Here is a 16,206-nt window from a genome sequence, read left to right as displayed (position 1 = left end):
TCCCAACTTCCAACCCCACCTCAGACAGAGAAAACTAGGGATACAGAACAAGACCAGATGTGACCAGATAATTTTCTTCTGATTTTATTATTTTTTTGCTTGTTTGGGTTTTGGGGATTGTTTATTTGTCGACACAGGGTTTCTCTGTGTAGTCCTGGCTTTCCTGGGATTCACTCTGTAGACCAGGCTGGCCTTGAATTCAGAGATCTGCCTGCCTCTGCTTCCCAAGTGCTGAGATTAAATGTGTGTGCCACCAGGCCCAGTTTTTTTTTTTTTTTTTTTTTTTTGGTAATTAAAAAATAATATTTACCGACCTTTAAAGTAACTTGTAGCAATGATAGTAGCAATGACTCAGTAGGAAAGAACTCTCAATTTTATAATGGACATCTACAGAAAAATGTGTTTTGATCAATAGCTAAAGCCTTGACAAACATTTTGGGGGATGGAGAGATGTCTTCGTGGTTAAGGGCACATACTGCTCTTCCATAGGACTTGGAGTCAGTTCCCACCACCCTTATTGGCACATTGAACAGCACACAACCACTTATCACTCCAGCTCCAAAGGATCTGACACCCTCTTCTGGCCACTATAGGCACCTGTGCTCAATTGCGCGTGTGCACACACACACACACACACACACACACACACTGCACTCATACCCGTAATTCTTTAAAATGTATTAATCTGTCCTTCGACAATTTATAAAAGTATACAATATATTTACATCAGATTCACCCATTATCTTCTTTTTCCCTCTCCTGCTGAACCCCTTATTCTGCTAAGAAAGTCCCCATTTAAGCTTCTTTTCCTGTTGCTGTCATAAAACTCCCTGACAGAAGCAACTTACAGGAGAAGCTCATTGTGGCCCACAGTTCAAGAGTATGAAGCCAAAGCAGCAAGGACCTGACCCAATCACATCTACAGTTAGGAAGCAGAGGGCGATGGCTGCACACTGCTGCTCAGCTCCCTTTCTATTTAGAGCACCCAGGATCCCAGCCAAGGACTGGTCACACACACAATAAAGATGGGACTTGGAAAAGTGAGATGGCTCAGCAGACAAAGGAACTTGACACCACGCCTGACAGCCTAAATCAGACCCCTGACTCCAACTGGGTGGAAAGAGAATTTTCTCCCGAAGGTTCATCTCCCAAGCAATTGTAGATTGCCAAACTGGCAATTAGCGACGACCACCGCATCCACCCTCCCACTTTCATGTCTCTTTTAATTCTTATTATTGTTCATGCTGGAAGAACAGGGGAAACCAGTGAGTCTAATTATGGACGCTTGCATGAGCATAGTGGAATTCTTTGCGAGGACATGTGCAATTTACACTACCGATGAAAAATGACTCTCCTGCTCCAGCAGCCAGTAACTTCCAATGGCTCTTGAGAAAGATGGACAGCTAACTGTTCAAGAGACACTGATTCTACACTAGGACACTCAGTTGCTTACAAGAGTAAGAGGACAGCCACCACCCCTGAGCAAACACCACACACCCTCTCCTTTAATCTCATAATAGTCCTCTGAAATGGATATCGGAAGCCTCAAATGTGGAAACTGAGGCAACGTGCAACAAAACACACTCAGGTCACATGGTCAGGAAGGTGCTTATCCAGTTCTCTTAAAGCTCAAGGAATAATCCACTGCACCAGAAGGACATCCTCCTCCTCAGGCATCCTCATAAAACCTTGGTGATTACTTCCCCCATACCTCCTGAGGGAGCCTACACCCCACTCTCCCACAGGCCCATCACTGGCAAAACCTCGAGGAGCTGCGTCTCCTCCTGCCACACCTGGCTGCAGGGGGCTGTGCAGACAGTGCAGGTGTGGAAATGAGCAAGGCCGGGGAGACACACAGCTTGTTCAGCTGCAAACAGAAGCAAGGTGGCCAGGTACTGTGGCCAGAGCTGTGAGCATACCATATGCATAGGGTTGGCCAGGGCCCATCAGGCACAGACACCAGAAGCAGAGAAAGAAGAGCTGGGAAAGAACACTCAGGGTGACACAGTGATGCCAACACAGGGTGAGAGGGCTCAGGGTGGATCTTGCATTCTGTGTGGGAGCAGCTGGAGCTGGATCTGGGGCTGGGGCTGGGCTGGCCCACCCAGGACTGTTCCACACCATGGCTGATGCCTCCAAAAGGGCAGCTGGAGGAGATGGAGAAAGTTAGGCCTCCACTGTCCATCATCCAGCCACAAACACTAAGCTGCTTTACACAGCAGGATCCCAAGAAGGGGACACAGAAACAGCAAGGCCTGGCTGGGCCTTTCAAAGTATTCTGTGGGACACAGTGGACCACATAGTGAGTTCTCTTGAAATGAAAAATAAATAGACTCCACTCCTTGATACAAAAAGCGACAGGTGCCCACAGGGGTTATTGGCAGTAGTTCTTGCAGACAATCTGCCACCAAAAAAAAAAAAAAAAAAAAGCAGACCAGTCTCACAGACCTTTCTGACTTTATTTCTACTTATCCCCGCCTAGAACGTAGGTGCAGTGACCGGAACTTCAGCGACCATCTTTTGACCCTGAGGCAACCTGGGAGATGAGAGTTCATACTGAGAGCAGGAGAGAAGGAAAGAGAAGGAGGAAGGCTCCAACAGAGCATCTGTCACACCAGGTATGACTCCTCCCAGAGTTCCCTGACATGCACAAAGCTTTCTCCATTCTACAAAACACACTGTGCCCAGGCGCAAATATGAACAACTAATGGAAGGAATCCCACAGACGGCTTACACTGCATTTCCTAATGTGAAGACTCTGGACCAAGGGCCTAGGGATGTTCGGGTGACACAGCGCTTGCTTGGCTTCCAAGATCAAGCCCCAGGCTTGTTACCCAGCACCACATGAAACTGGATGTGGCGGTGCACACCTGTAATCCCAGCCCTCAGCAGGAGGATCAGGACCATCAAGCCGTTGCTCCTCAGCAACATACAGAATTGGAAGCCTAGCCTGAGCTACAAGAGAGCCTGTCTTTAAAACAAGCTGAGTTGGAGAGATGACTTAGTGGCTGAGGTGACTGCTGTGCAAACGTGAGGATCTGAGTTTGGATCTCCAGCACCCACAAAACAAAAACAACCCTGGGTTCTGTGGCATGCACCACATGCTGAGTGTGTGGCATGGGCACAGAGACAGATGGATCCTAGGACTTACTGGACAGCCGGCCAAGATGAAATCCTTCAGTGGGAAACTCAAAAAATAAGCCAGGTGAGCCAGGTGGTGGTGGAGCATGTCTTTAGTCCCAGCATTCAACAGGCTGATGCAGGGGGGATCTCTGTGAGTTCAAACCCAGCCTGATCTACAGAGTGAGTTCCAGGACAACCAGGACTACACAGAGAAACCCTGCCTGAAGAATGAATGAATGAGGGAAGGGGAGAGTGAGTGAGTGAGGGAGAGAGAGATAGACAGAGAGGGAGAGTGATAGAGAGAGAGGAAGATGGCTTAGTGGTGAAGAGCCCTGGCTGCTCTTCCAATAGATCTAGGTTTAATCCTCCAGGACCACATAGCTCATGACCATGTTTAACTCCAGGTCCAGGGGATCCAATGCCCTCTTTTGGACTTCTTGGACACCAGGTATACATGTAGTGCACAGACCAACATGTAGGCCACACACTCCTACATATTAAAAAACAAACAAACAAACAAACAAACCAACCAAATCTTTAAAGTAAAATAAGTCGAGAAATGATTGAGGAAGACATTCTGACAACAGCCTTTGACCTCCAAACATGCGAGCAAATGCACCTACACACGTGTACACACGGGCATCACACACTCTCATAAATACAAGGCCATCCTCAGCTACATGGCAAGTTCAAGGCTAGCCTGGGCCACATGATAGTTGTGTGTGTGTGTGTGTGTGTGTGTGTGTGTACTAGCTCTAAGCCTGATTAATTGGGAACTTTCATTACAGTAAAACACATTCCAAGCTAAAGGTTTGGCTGGAGTTTGGGGAGCCCTGGGGTTACAGGAGAAGACGCAAGGCAGCTCCTTTATATTTTCACACGCATTCTGCTTGAGGCAAGACTGTCTTGCGGGTTTTCAACCACACCGGAGCTTCAGCGCGGGCTCCGGACATGGCGCCATTTGGCGGGGGGGGGGGGGGGGGGGAAGCAACACGGAAAGTTCAAACCGGGTAATCAAACCCACACTCCCACCTGCCATGGCTCTCTCGCTCTCTCGCTGTCAACAAGCCCCTCTCATCACTTACCTCTACCGCCACCATCTGAGCAACTTGCCTTCTTCCAAATCCACACGACAGGCAATTAGCTGAAGCAAGAGCAGGTGGGCACGGGAACCCCCACCCCCAACTGCCAAGTCAAGCAAAAGAAGCAAGCTGGCTAGTGCAGATGAGAGTGGGGCACACAAGAGTGAGTGGGCCGTGACAAGCAGCTACTCCCCTCAAGCACCGACACAAGCGAAGGGAAGGCAGCTGAGCAGAATAGATTTCTTTTGAGGTAGCTGAACTTGGCTCTGTCATTATTTTACTCATTTTCTTGTAAAGTTTGGCAAAACTTCTGCATATATTTCAAGTGATTGAAAATTTTCTTGCCCCCATCTATTTCCAAAGAGCGCTTAGCTGTCTAAAAACAAATGGGCCCTTTCTGAATATATTTAAATATCATTAGAGAGGTATGGCTGCCGCACACAGAATTACCCAGACTTCGCGTAAACAAATTATTCATTGCGCTGTTTTGGCAAGACCTCTGGGTCTTGAAGTCTAATTTTTAACACTAATGATTTTTTTTTTTAAAGAAATTCCTCGGGGCACAGGAAAAGCCAGCACCTGAGAGCCAGCCTCCAAATCGAGCTTTGCGTCTCCCCTCTCCGTCCCGCCCCGGGCAAACCTGTTGCCTGCGCGCCGCGGCTCCTACTCCCACGGCGGGGATGACCAGCTAAAACGCCTCGGAGCTTAACAAGTGGGTCCCGGACCTGCGCGCGCTCTGGCTCCCCTGGCCGGCGCTGGTGGAGCTGCGGATCCGACCGCTTGCTTCCAGGCTGTTCCTTGGTCTAACCTCCTGTTTCCCTTCTTTGCCTCCCCTGCGTTATCTCTCAAGTCAGTTTCTGCTCCCATCCACTGTGTCTGGAACCGAGTTCACCTCTCCCTTCCCGCAGCTCACTGACCCAGGCTCTGCCACTGCTCACCACCGTCCAGCCGAGCTCCTCGAAGTAATTCTTCACGCCCATCCTAATAAAACAGCCGCTCCCCGGCCTCCCTTCGCTGACCCGGTTACTATCAGCGGGACTTTTTTTTTTTTTTTTTTTTTTTTACCGTTCCTACCGCATCCCCTGGGTGGAAGGTCCTTTCCGCAATCTGTGCCCAGAACCCCAGCCCAGACCCTTCTGCACTCACACTGCCTCGGCCCTGCCGACGTGGGGCCGGTGGACTGGGCTCCGGAGCTGCGCGGTGCAGCTGGCGCCGGCTCGCCGGGATCGCGCCGGAACCGAGGAGGATTCTCGCCGGGACCGCGCTCGGACCCCAAGAGGATGCTTACCTGGTTAGCACTGGGACCAGAACTTGGGCCCTCAGGATGACACTAGGACCCAGGCTTGAGCTCCCGGGATGGCACTCGCCTCCTGGGTCCGCCGGGTCCAGAGAATGCTTTCCGCTGCGGCAGCCAAGGAGTACGGGGCTGGGCGGTCAGCAGGGCGTCCCAACCAACTTGTCCCTCATATTTCGTTTGAGGGGAGCTGCCGACAGTCTGTGCATCATCCTGGCGGGGCCTGTCAGGTACCAGTGACTCCTCCAGGCCGGCTTACCCACCCACAGACCGGAATCTCCCGGGCATCCTCCGTTGCTTCTGGTTAGTGAGAGAATTTGCGCCGCGCGGGGATCGATGCGAAACAAAAGTACTTTCCCCTCTGCTGGTGACTGTCGGGAACTGCAGGCGAGCGGAGACCTGCAGAAAGATTTGCCTCCCCGCTGGTGGCTCGGCTTGGGGTGTTCCCTCCGAGATAGGCCTTGGACCCGCGCACTACCTTCAAGCAGTTGATTTGATTGTATTGTGTCTTGTTTTATATGGCCACATCAACACAAGGAAACTCGTTTTAGGCTTTAGAGTCACTTCTCCACCTTATATTATTTTAAAGATTGATTGATGTGCAGGGGTGTTTTGCCTACATGTTTGTGCACTGCATGCATGCCTGGTGCCGAAGTAATCCAAGGAGGACATTGGGTCCCCTGGACCTGGAGTTACAGATGGTTGTGAGTCGCTGGCCTACAAATCGAGTTCCAGGATAGCCAGAGCTACACGGAGAAACCCATCTCGAAAAGCAAACAGCCGGGCGTGGTGGCACACGCCTTTAATCCCAGGACTCTGGGAGGCAGAGGCAGGCAGATCTCTGTAAATTCGCGGTCAGCCTGGTCTACAGGGGGAGTCCCAGGACAGCCACGGCTGTTTGTTACACGGAGTAGCCCTATCTTTCGGAAGAGGAGGTGGAGAAAGTTAGAGTTCCCTTCTGACATTTTTGTCCAGAGAACCAAGGACATTTCTGGAGAAGCCATATTTTGACTTATCTTTTTCTGGACTCACAATGTGTGAGATAACTGTCTGAGGAAACGCTGGGCCTAGTGAGTCATGGTTCGAGGCTCACGGAGGGAGCCGTTGACCTGGGAGCAGAGCAGTGAGACGTGGTGGAAAGTGCAATTGGGAGTGGGGCTCGGAGGAGAGAAGTAGACTGAGCATCTGAGGTCTGTGTGGACAAACCGGAGAGTTATTTCTGGCAACTTTGCTGAGGCGGAACACAGCAGTGTGGTGCTCAGGGGAGAGACAAGACGCCAGTGAAGAACGGCGTGGTGGAAGTGTGTGTTTCCCTCCTCTTCTGCTCTACCGGCTGGTGAAACGGATCAGAGAGTCTCGAAACAGATGTGATGTGGTGGATCACATGTGCAATCTCAGGACACAGTAGGCCATGCAACAGGGTGAGATCAAGGATAGCCTGGGCCACATGGTAAGTTTGAGGTTATCCTGGACTACATGGTGTGTCTGAACCTCAAAACAAAAACATTGAAGATGAAGTGGCATTGCATTTATGCTCTGGGCTTGTCATAAGGATTAATGAGTTAGCAAAGCACATTAGTGTGTCAAGAAAAGTGCCTGGGCCTTGCCTTTAATCCCAGCAGGAGGTTAAAAACAGGTAGATCCCTGAGTTTGAGGCCAACCTGGTGTATAGAGTTCCAGGACAGCAAGGGCTACAGAGAAAAACCCTCTCTTGACACCCCTCCTCTCCAAAAGAAAAGAAAAGCACCTAGTAGTCATGCTCATTACCAATTGTTTCCCATTCTATTTCAAATGAGAAAAGGCAAGGGTATATGGTAAAAGGCCTTAACATAACTTGCTCACCATCTTGAAAAGTATCGGATGCTCTACTTTACACTTAAGAAAGAGAGGAAAAAAAAACCTGTAATCCCACTCAGGAAGGCAGGGCAGACGGATCTCTGAGTTCAAGGCCAACCTGGTCTACAAAGTAAGTCCAGGACAGCCAGGCTACACAGAAAAACCCTGTCTTGAAAAAGAGAAAGAGAAACATAATATCAGTTAAAGAATGTGTGCGCCTGGTGTGGCAAATGCCTTTAATCCCAATATTCGTGAGGCTGAAGTAGGCAGTCTCTGAGTTGGAGGCCAGCCTGGTCTACATAGTGATTTCCAGGAAAACCAGAACCATGTAGAGAGTTCATGAAATACATGAAGCTTGGGGCTGGAGAGATGGCTCCATCACTAAAAGCACTTGGTGGCTTGGTATTTAAGAGCACTGACTGAGCCAGGCCATTGTATGGCACACAGCTTCTGATCTCAGCACTTGGAAGGCAGAGGCAGACAGATCTCCATGAGTGTTTAGGCCAGCCTGGTCTAAAAACAGATTGTTCTTGCAGAAGACCCAGGTTTGTTCCCAGCACTCACTACTATCTGTAACTCCAGTTCCAAGGCATCGGCTACCTTCTTCTGAGTTCCCCCAGGCACTGCACTCAAGGGAGGCACATGCATACATGCGGGCAAAATGCTCATACACACAATAAATAAGGTCTTGTTTAAAATAATGCGAACTACAAAGGCAAAAACACCTGGATGATAGTTAATTGATTAACCTAGAAAATCTCTGACCTGATGGTTAGAAGAAGCAAGACAGGGAGCAAGTCCCTGAGGCTGGTGGAGCCCTGGGCTCCAGAGCCTGTCACCATTCTGGGTACAAGAACTTAGCTCTGTATTTTGGGGCCGCGGGTGGGGAATGGGAGCGTGGCGTGGGGCGAGGGGTGGCGGTGGTGGACGACTTCTCCACCAGATGACTTCAAACCAGATGACTTCGAACACCAGACGCCACACGGGGGAGACCGGAACTCCTGAGTCGCGAATGCGTGTTTCCGGAGGGAGTTTGAAATGCGGAGCCCTTAGGATGGTTACACTAAGAAAGCCGACTTCCGGCGTGGCATTCTTTCGCGGCGTTTCGGCGGCTGTACGGGCAAGCCATGAGGCAGAAGCACTACCTTGAAGCCGCTGCTCGGGGCCTGGTGGAAAGCTGCCCGGGCCAAGCCCGCTACCTCCTGTAAGAGAGGGACATAGGGCGGAAGGTAGGGAGGAGGGTCGGGGTAGGGAGGGTGGCCACGGTGCTCGGCCTCACGTCCCGTTCTCTTTTGCAGCTGGGCCTACAGTTCGACACACGGTAGGAGAATGCCGGCCGCGGTGGCTTCGTTTCTTGTCGCCCCAGAAGTCCAAAAGAGAAGGCTGACCAACTTGTCACATTTAAAAAAAAAAAAAAATTAAAAAGTCTTAGGCTTCTCAGTTGCGTGAAAAGCTCAAATTCTATAATATCTTAACTATTGGCACTTGGCACACTGATCGGTCCTTTTTTTTTTTAATTTTAAAATGTGTTTTGGTGCTTTGCCTACGTGTATATCTGGGCACCACGTGCATGCCTAGTGCCACGGAAACTATAAGAGGGCATGGAATCCCCTGTAACTGCTGTCTCAACGGGTTGTGAGCCGCCGTGTAGGTGCTGGGAATTAATTAAACCCGAGACCTCCACAAGAGCAACAAATAATCCTAACCCCTGACCCATCAGATCTTGGGTCCTTGACCAGTTTTTTTCTTTTTAATTTTTATTCTATTAAATGTATACATTTTGCCCTCATGTTTGCATCATTTGGAAGCCTAGAGACCAGAAGAGGGTGACGGAATTCCCTGGAAATGGAGGTATAAACAAGTATGAGCTGTGCAGAGAGGGTGCTGGAAATCAAACCTGTGTTTCGTAGAAGAGCCGCCAGCAGTCATAACTACTGAGGCATCTCTCTAGCCCACACAGTTTTTGTTTGTGTGCCCAAGAGAGTGAATGCCTGGAGGCTAGAGAACAAGTTTTTGGGACTAGATTCTATCCTACCAGATGGGTTCCTAGGGATGGAACTCAGGTTGGTCAGTGTTTCAGAAGTAATTTTCACCTGTCTTCCGGGCGGGCTTCTACCTCGTAATCCCGTACCTCAGTGTACTTTGTTGGCTCTCCTAATCTTAGAAGATCTGAATATTGTTTGTGTCCCAGAACTCAGTTCTTGGATGACAGTTTTTCGTTCAGCCTTAGAGCAAGATACAGTATACTGAGACCTCCCTAATTCCGGCCTGGATTTCTTCTCCAGATTCTACACTGTATTCTTGACTTTTTTTTTTTTTTTACGACTAGATAGTTGTTTCTGCCTCATTAAACAGTGATCCTGTCCTTGGAGCCATTCTTGACACCCTAATAACACCTCCTCCTTGTGCCAGCAAATCACATTGGCTTTAACATACCTCCCAAATTGACTCCCTCTTACATTCACTGCTTGCAACCTGGTCCAAAAATTAGTGCTTCCCTCCTCCGCGTGGATTACTGCTAACTGCTGGAGGCATTCTGCAATCTTTGTCTAAGGCAGCACGCCACATAACCTCTCTGACATACTTCCAGTTTGTTTACTCAGCACCAGCCACACCAGACCTGCTTGCTTTTGTGTTCCAAAAGTAAGACATTTTGTGTCTGGAACACTACTTGCTGGCTGCTGTTATTTCTCTGTAAATGTCATTTGATGAAGTCTTCCCCACCAGCCTCTGATCCCCTCCCTTAGCCCCAGCCCCGCCCCAGCACTTAAAATGTATGTCATCTGGCTGTCCTTTGGTTTTGTATAAAAAAAAAAAAAAGCACTGGGTGTACTACTTTTGAAAGGAGGGGAAAAGGAAGGGAAAGAAAAATCCCTGAGCAATTGTCTTTGTGGTAAATGTGTTGATAACTAAGAAACAGATGAGCAAAGGAATAAAGGCCAGAGACCTGCCTATCTGTTGCTGAAGGAGTGTGTTAGGATATCAGAGAATTCTTTAAAGCACATTATTTCCAGTTTGCTTTTATATCTGGAGTTTGCTTCATGTGACTATCTGTTGATACCATCAGTATGTTTTTCTTTTTCCCATTTATGATACCAGTTGTTTGAAGTAACAGAATATTCTGACTTGCTGAACTGTGGATTTTATGTAATTGTAGAGGAAAACAGCACTTTTCAAGAAACATGTCCACACTGCTTCCAATTGTTGGTTCTGGATAACTCTAGAGTGCGCCTCAAACCCAAGGCCAAATTGACACCTAAGATTCAGAAACTTCTTAATCGAGAAGCAAGAAGTCAGATACTCAGTTTTAAAGAAGCAAAACTGTTGAGAAAGTACAAAGAGTCCACAAGTGTGCTGGTAAGGATGCTGCTATGGTGCATCAAAACAAGCTGTCATTTTGTCTTTTTTTCTGTTTGGTTAAGAATCATTGCCTTGCAGAACAGGCCTGTAGTAGTACATTTGGACTGTAAGATTGCACACATGATGTTTCTGTGATAGTGAGTCACTGAGGGGATAGTTTATATTTTGTTTATTTTGAGACTTCTCTGTGTTACCCTGGCTGTCCTAGAACTTGCTTTGTAGACCAGACTGGCCTCAGACTCAGAGGTCAGTCTACCTCTGCCTCCCAAGTGATGGGATTAAAGGCATGCATTACCGAGTTGGCTAGTTTATTCTTATTTTGATAACTGCCTAAAAACCAAGGGCTGATACTCTTAACCTGCTCTTAGTGCTACTGTTGAGCACAGTATTTTTAATTCTGGGAAGTCCTTGTGTTTACCAGTGTAACACCACTGGTAAAATCATTTCTTCAGTGACAGTTACTTTTGCCACACTGACCTTGTGTATGAAGCCCCAATGTCAGTGTATAATACTTGTCCACCCAGCAAAGTGTTTAGTATCAGGGTATAAAATGGAATAAAACAAAAATGCCAGTATCTGATACTGGTGGAGGCCAGTATCAGATATATTTTATATCTTGCATGCTCTGTGTGAACATTATCAACTTACTCAAGTACATGCAGACACTGAGATAGGGTCTTGCTTTGTAGCCGAGGCTGATCTCACCCTACGAGCCTCCTGCCACAGGAAATTGTTAGAAAACATTAGTGTACCATATTTAGGAAATGTTCCTAGAGGAAGATAAGTGTTTTGATGCTTTACTTTGCTGAAGCTTATACTCCACATATTTTAGTTAGAGATCACTAGAAAGGCAGGCTCGGGATGTTTTGCTGATTTATCTTAGTCTGTATATAGCCTTTTTCCAAAAACTGTAAGGCAGAAGGCCTTTATACAGATTGTTGTAGTTTTCTATTGCTGTGATAAAACACCATGACCAAGGCAACTTATAAAAGTGTTTAATTAGGCTTCCTGTTTCAAAGGGCTAGAGTCCATGTTGGCTGAGTGGGGAACAGCTGAGGGCTCAGGTCTTAATCCACAATCTTGAGGCAGAGACACACTGGGAATCACGTTTTAAAACCTCAAAGCCTGCCTCTAGTGACAAACCTCCAAGGCCATATCCTAATCTTTCCCAAACAGTTAGTTATACTAACAGGGAACCAAGTGTTCAAGCAGAATGAGTTTATGTGGGCGATTCTCATTCAAACCACCACGTAGATATTCATTTGCACTTTTGTCTCTGAGTACCTCTCACCTAACTAGTTTACATTCTGCTGAGATACGGGCTGAAGTCTGAATGAGCTACGTAGACAAGGCCTTTCTGTACAAAGTGGACCCTGTCCTAAAGCAACCTGCTGGACTCGAGAGATGACTCAGCAGCTAAAAACACTTGCTGCTTGTTTGGCTCTCAGCAGCCATTCCCATAGCCAACACTGCCTTCTGTACCCTCTTCTGGCCTCTTGAGGTCATGCACATGTTGCACATATTCGTGCAGGCAACATCCGTACATAAAATAAATACTGATGGGATCTGAAAGGTTTTATTAGTTACACCAGCATTTACAGAGCCACTACAGATTTGGAGGTGCTACTTATAATGTCAGTCATCTACCATGTCTTACTGGGAAAAGAACTAAAGTTCAGCTAGAAAATAGTCAATATCAAAAAAGAAAATAAAGCAAGGTGTGGTGGTGCATGCCTGTAATCCCAGCACTCTGGGAGGCAAAGGCAGGCAGATGGCTGTGAGTTCAAAACCAGCCTGGTCTACAGTTGTCCAGGACAGCCAAGGCTACACAGAGAAACTCTGTCTCAAAATAAAATAGTCAATCTCTATTGTTGTTACAAAGAAAATCTAGATGTTAGTGTGTGCTCTCATCCCAGTTCCCATACAAACCAGTTTCATATTGAGTAGAGACCATCACCTTTTCAAAAGTTACTTTATTTTTTGAGATTGTAATACGCCATTTCCTCCTTCCCTTCTCTCCCTCCAACCTCCCATAAACTAGTCATTGCTCTTCCAAATTCATGGCCCCTTTCTTTGTTACATGCATGTATTTATGTACATCTATATTCCTAAATATAAGCTGCTCAGTCTAGATAATGCTACATGTGCATATGTTTTCAGGGCTGTCCACGTACTATTGGATAGCCAGTTGGTGTGCTCTTCCCTGGGTAAGACTGTTTCTCCTGTGCTCCACATTCCTTAGTTGCCTATAGTTCTTTGTGTAGAATTGGGTTCTCGGGGTCTCCTCTCCCCCAGTCCTGTTGTCTCTTTTTTAAAGTATTTATAATATAAATGCTTAGCTAGAACCTTATTGGCAATTTTGTTGTTTTTAACTTGTCTTGTCTGACTCCTGTAAGCTTCCAGATAGTAGCCTCTGTGCTAACTGGCCTCTGTCATACAGCTGTAGGAACTGAGGAAACCTGTGGTTTATTGGGTTACATTACCAGAGAACTCATGGGACCAACTTCTTTTTGTGATAGCTGATTACCTGCAGAACATGCAACAGAACAGTGAGACACCATGGTAAGAGTAGAAGCTTCCTGTCAGCACTGAAGAGCAACACTGCCCCTGCTATAAATGAAGCCGGCTTAAAGACACCAAAGAGAAAGGCTTTGGGCTCCACAAACCTCAGTCAAAGTATGCCTGGTTCCAAAGGCAAGAGCCCCTCCTCAACTCTCAGGTACCTTAATTTGTCAGCTACTATGAAGTATTCATTATCTGTTTAATGTACACTCCTGAGCAGCCCTTGGATTACAGGACTGACACATTTTCTTCCAAGTCCTTTGGTTGCCTGCTGTTTCTAATCCTTAACTTAACGTCAGTGCATGTGGCTCTAGGCGGTCTCTCCAGCCCCTGGCACCTGGCACACATCTACAACCAGCTACGAAGTTTTCCTTCCTCCTGTTTCTTAACTGAACAAAATGCCCTTTTATACATCTTTACCTAAAATGGCAGGAGGGGTTGGCAGCTTCTACACTGTAGTCTTACTGCTTGTTTCAGTGTTTTCTTTTCTACTGTTGCTGACCTGGGCCAAGTCCTCAGTGACCTTTTGTCAGGACAGTGATCTAAAGCGCAGCTCTTTTCAGCCCCTTTAACCCCAACTCTGTGGCATGGCATAAGTATGTGTCTGGATTATTTCCATTTAATGGTTGAAATTTTAAATTGCACATGAAATTTATGATCCTGAGTTAAAATGTCAAGTCCAGTTTTCTGTATATTATTGATTTTAAGTCAGTATTTGGTATAAGAATTCAACAGAATTTTTCATTTTTTTGCAAATGTGGATAAAAGAAAATTTGGTGTATTTAAAACAGTTTAGTTGCTTTTAGGGGCACTGGGGAAAGGGTTCAGATGGTAGTCCATGCTGGCTAAACACAAAAACCTAAGTTCAGATTCCCAGTGCCCACATGAAAGCTCACACCAGATGGTGAATGGCTTATTCTGTGGGTGTTTGTGGAGTATGTCCTATGCACCTAGCACTGTCCAAACGTACCAGAACATAGACCTAGTAGGTTGGTGCCTGTCCTGTGGCCCTGCCATCCTCGTGGGAAAGACAAAGTTCTCACTTAGAATTGTCATGAATGTTGACATCCAGGTGTAAATCAGTCTGATAATACTTTACTTCCAGGTTTATCTTTCTGGTATCATGGGAGCTTCTGGAACCATCCAGTGTGCTCCTAAATGATGCCAGAATCAGATATTCCATGAGGCGTTTGTTGTTGTTGATGAGAATTACTATGAAGACAGCCAGTGTCCACGCAGAGCTGTAATGCAGAGTGTGATGGGCAGAGTGGAAGATGCTGGGAGCAGAGCTCTTAGCAGGAGGAGCATTTGTCCTTTGGCAATGTGATTGACAGCAGTCTTTCTCTCATTTCAGAACACCTATATCTGGACAGTCAACACCCATTTGTTCCTCAAGAACCGGGAGCAAAAGAAAGAAGCACTTCTCTCAACTGAAAGCACTGCTTAGTCAGAGTGAATCTGAGAAGAGCCCGAAGCTGGACTTCAGGCACTTCTTATCTTCTCTGTGAAGAGAATGACCTTAGAAAACAATTGTGTACTCATTCTCTGAAAACAAGTCAGTTAACAGCTTTTGTCTTCACTTTGAGGTCCAAACACATGGAAACTAGGACCAAAAGCAAGCTGTTATTGGCATCCTTCAGTGTTTGTGGAAAAAGTGTCTCATTAAATCAGGTGACTTAGGCCTCTCTGGGTGAGTGTGAAGATCAGAAAACAAATGACCAAACCAGAGTGAGGTACAAGGATAAATGTACTGCTGCTGCCATGCCTAACAACCTCTGTGCAGTTTCTAGGAACTACAAGGCAAAAAGAACCCATTCTACATGTTCTCTGACCTCCACACAGAAGATGAACAAATGCAATAAAGTTTTAAAAACTGACAGTTTTTATGGTGAAGGTACAATGGATACTGAATGGTAATGTTTACTTTAGCTTTTATAGTTGCTAGGATTTTGGAACTAAACCTGCTCCTGGGTTGCCTAGCAACTTATGATGTCATCATGTCACACCTGGAAGGCGTGGTTACCTTGCCCCTTAAAGGGACAACCCTACACTTGGTCTCTCTTGGTCCCTCTTGCTTCTCTTGCCCCTTCTTGCTCTCCCCTTCTCTGTCGGGGTGTAGAAAAGAGTCAAGTGTATTTCCTCAGTCATGCATAATAATACTAGTAAACTATGAACATTTTTTTCACATTTTGAAAGCAAAAATAAACACCTACCTGTTCTGGAGATTAAACTCAGGACCTTGCACAATAGCACTGTACAAAACTAAGAATTAGGCCGCAAGTCTTAAGCACTGTAGCAGTGGTGAGCCAAGCCAGGTACTCCTTGTGCCTATAGTCTACCCTGTCACTGCTGAGCCTCTCAAGACTAGATCATGAATTGTGAAGAGTGGAGAAGGGATTACGCAGTATGACTTTAGACAACATACGCCTCCTTAGAGATCAACTGGTGCCATCTTGAAATTAAGCACCCATCAAGCTTTTCACCCAGACACAGTGAAGAAACACATTAGTTCAGTTCCAGCTCCACTTAGCTGATGGTACTACCAGAAGGGCTGCATTTATTCATGGGAATAAAGGCAGATATGACATTTGGTCCTTCTAAGGGGAACATGGTGGGAGTTGAGACAATATGAATAGCTAGGGAGCTCTTCAATGCATTATTTTCTAGATTCAAAAACACTATGGGCGATAAAATTTTGAGCATTAGTTTTATTGGATCTTGGGGATGATAGGAAGTCTTAGGAAGATTGAAAAATCCCAACACGTCTGCAAATAATAACTGAAGAAATGTTGCGAATTTCGTTTTCTAATAGTACACTTGACAGAGGGAATTTTAGAGAGCATAAATAGGAAGGACAATTTCAGCAGCATACAAAAAACATTTAAAAAACACCTTCTGAACTTTTAAAAGCCAGATTTCTAGTGTAATATGACTGTCTATCCACACGGT

The 16,206-nt window shown here is 46.5% G+C and overlaps 1 protein-coding gene across 1 annotated transcript; it reads left to right on the top strand.

The window, feature by feature from the left end:
- The first annotated feature begins 8,384 nt into the window (after positions 1-8,384).
- Positions 8,385-15,136, top strand: C2H18orf21 (chromosome 2 C18orf21 homolog). The gene is made up of 5 exons (XM_021649216.2): positions 8,385-8,539; positions 8,634-8,656; positions 10,493-10,692; positions 13,215-13,414; positions 14,612-15,136. Exons 1-5 carry the CDS (start codon positions 8,463-8,465, stop codon positions 14,763-14,765), a joined length of 654 nt encoding a protein of 217 aa, XP_021504891.1. The 5' UTR covers positions 8,385-8,462; the 3' UTR covers positions 14,766-15,136.
- Positions 15,137-16,206: the final 1,070 nt, after the last annotated feature.

This window comes from Meriones unguiculatus, chromosome 2, assembly GCF_030254825.1.
Source record: "Meriones unguiculatus strain TT.TT164.6M chromosome 2, Bangor_MerUng_6.1, whole genome shotgun sequence".
NCBI lineage: Eukaryota > Metazoa > Chordata > Mammalia > Rodentia > Muridae > Meriones > Meriones unguiculatus.
The sequence above is the reverse complement of the archived record's forward strand: the minus strand, read 5'-3'. Positions and strand labels throughout refer to the sequence as shown.

Bases quoted from the DNA above. Each gene is read 5' to 3' on its own strand.
- C2H18orf21 (XM_021649216.2), top strand. From the start codon at position 8,463: ATGAGGCAGAAGCACTACCTTGAAGCCGCTGCTCGGGGCCTGGTGGAA. The intron at 8,540-8,633 runs GTAAGAGAGGGA...TCTCTTTTGCAG, and splicing joins GGCCAAGCCCGCTACCTCCT to CTGGGCCTACAGTTCGACAC. The intron at 13,415-14,611 runs GTACCTTAATTT...CTCTCATTTCAG, and splicing joins AGCCCCTCCTCAACTCTCAG to AACACCTATATCTGGACAGT.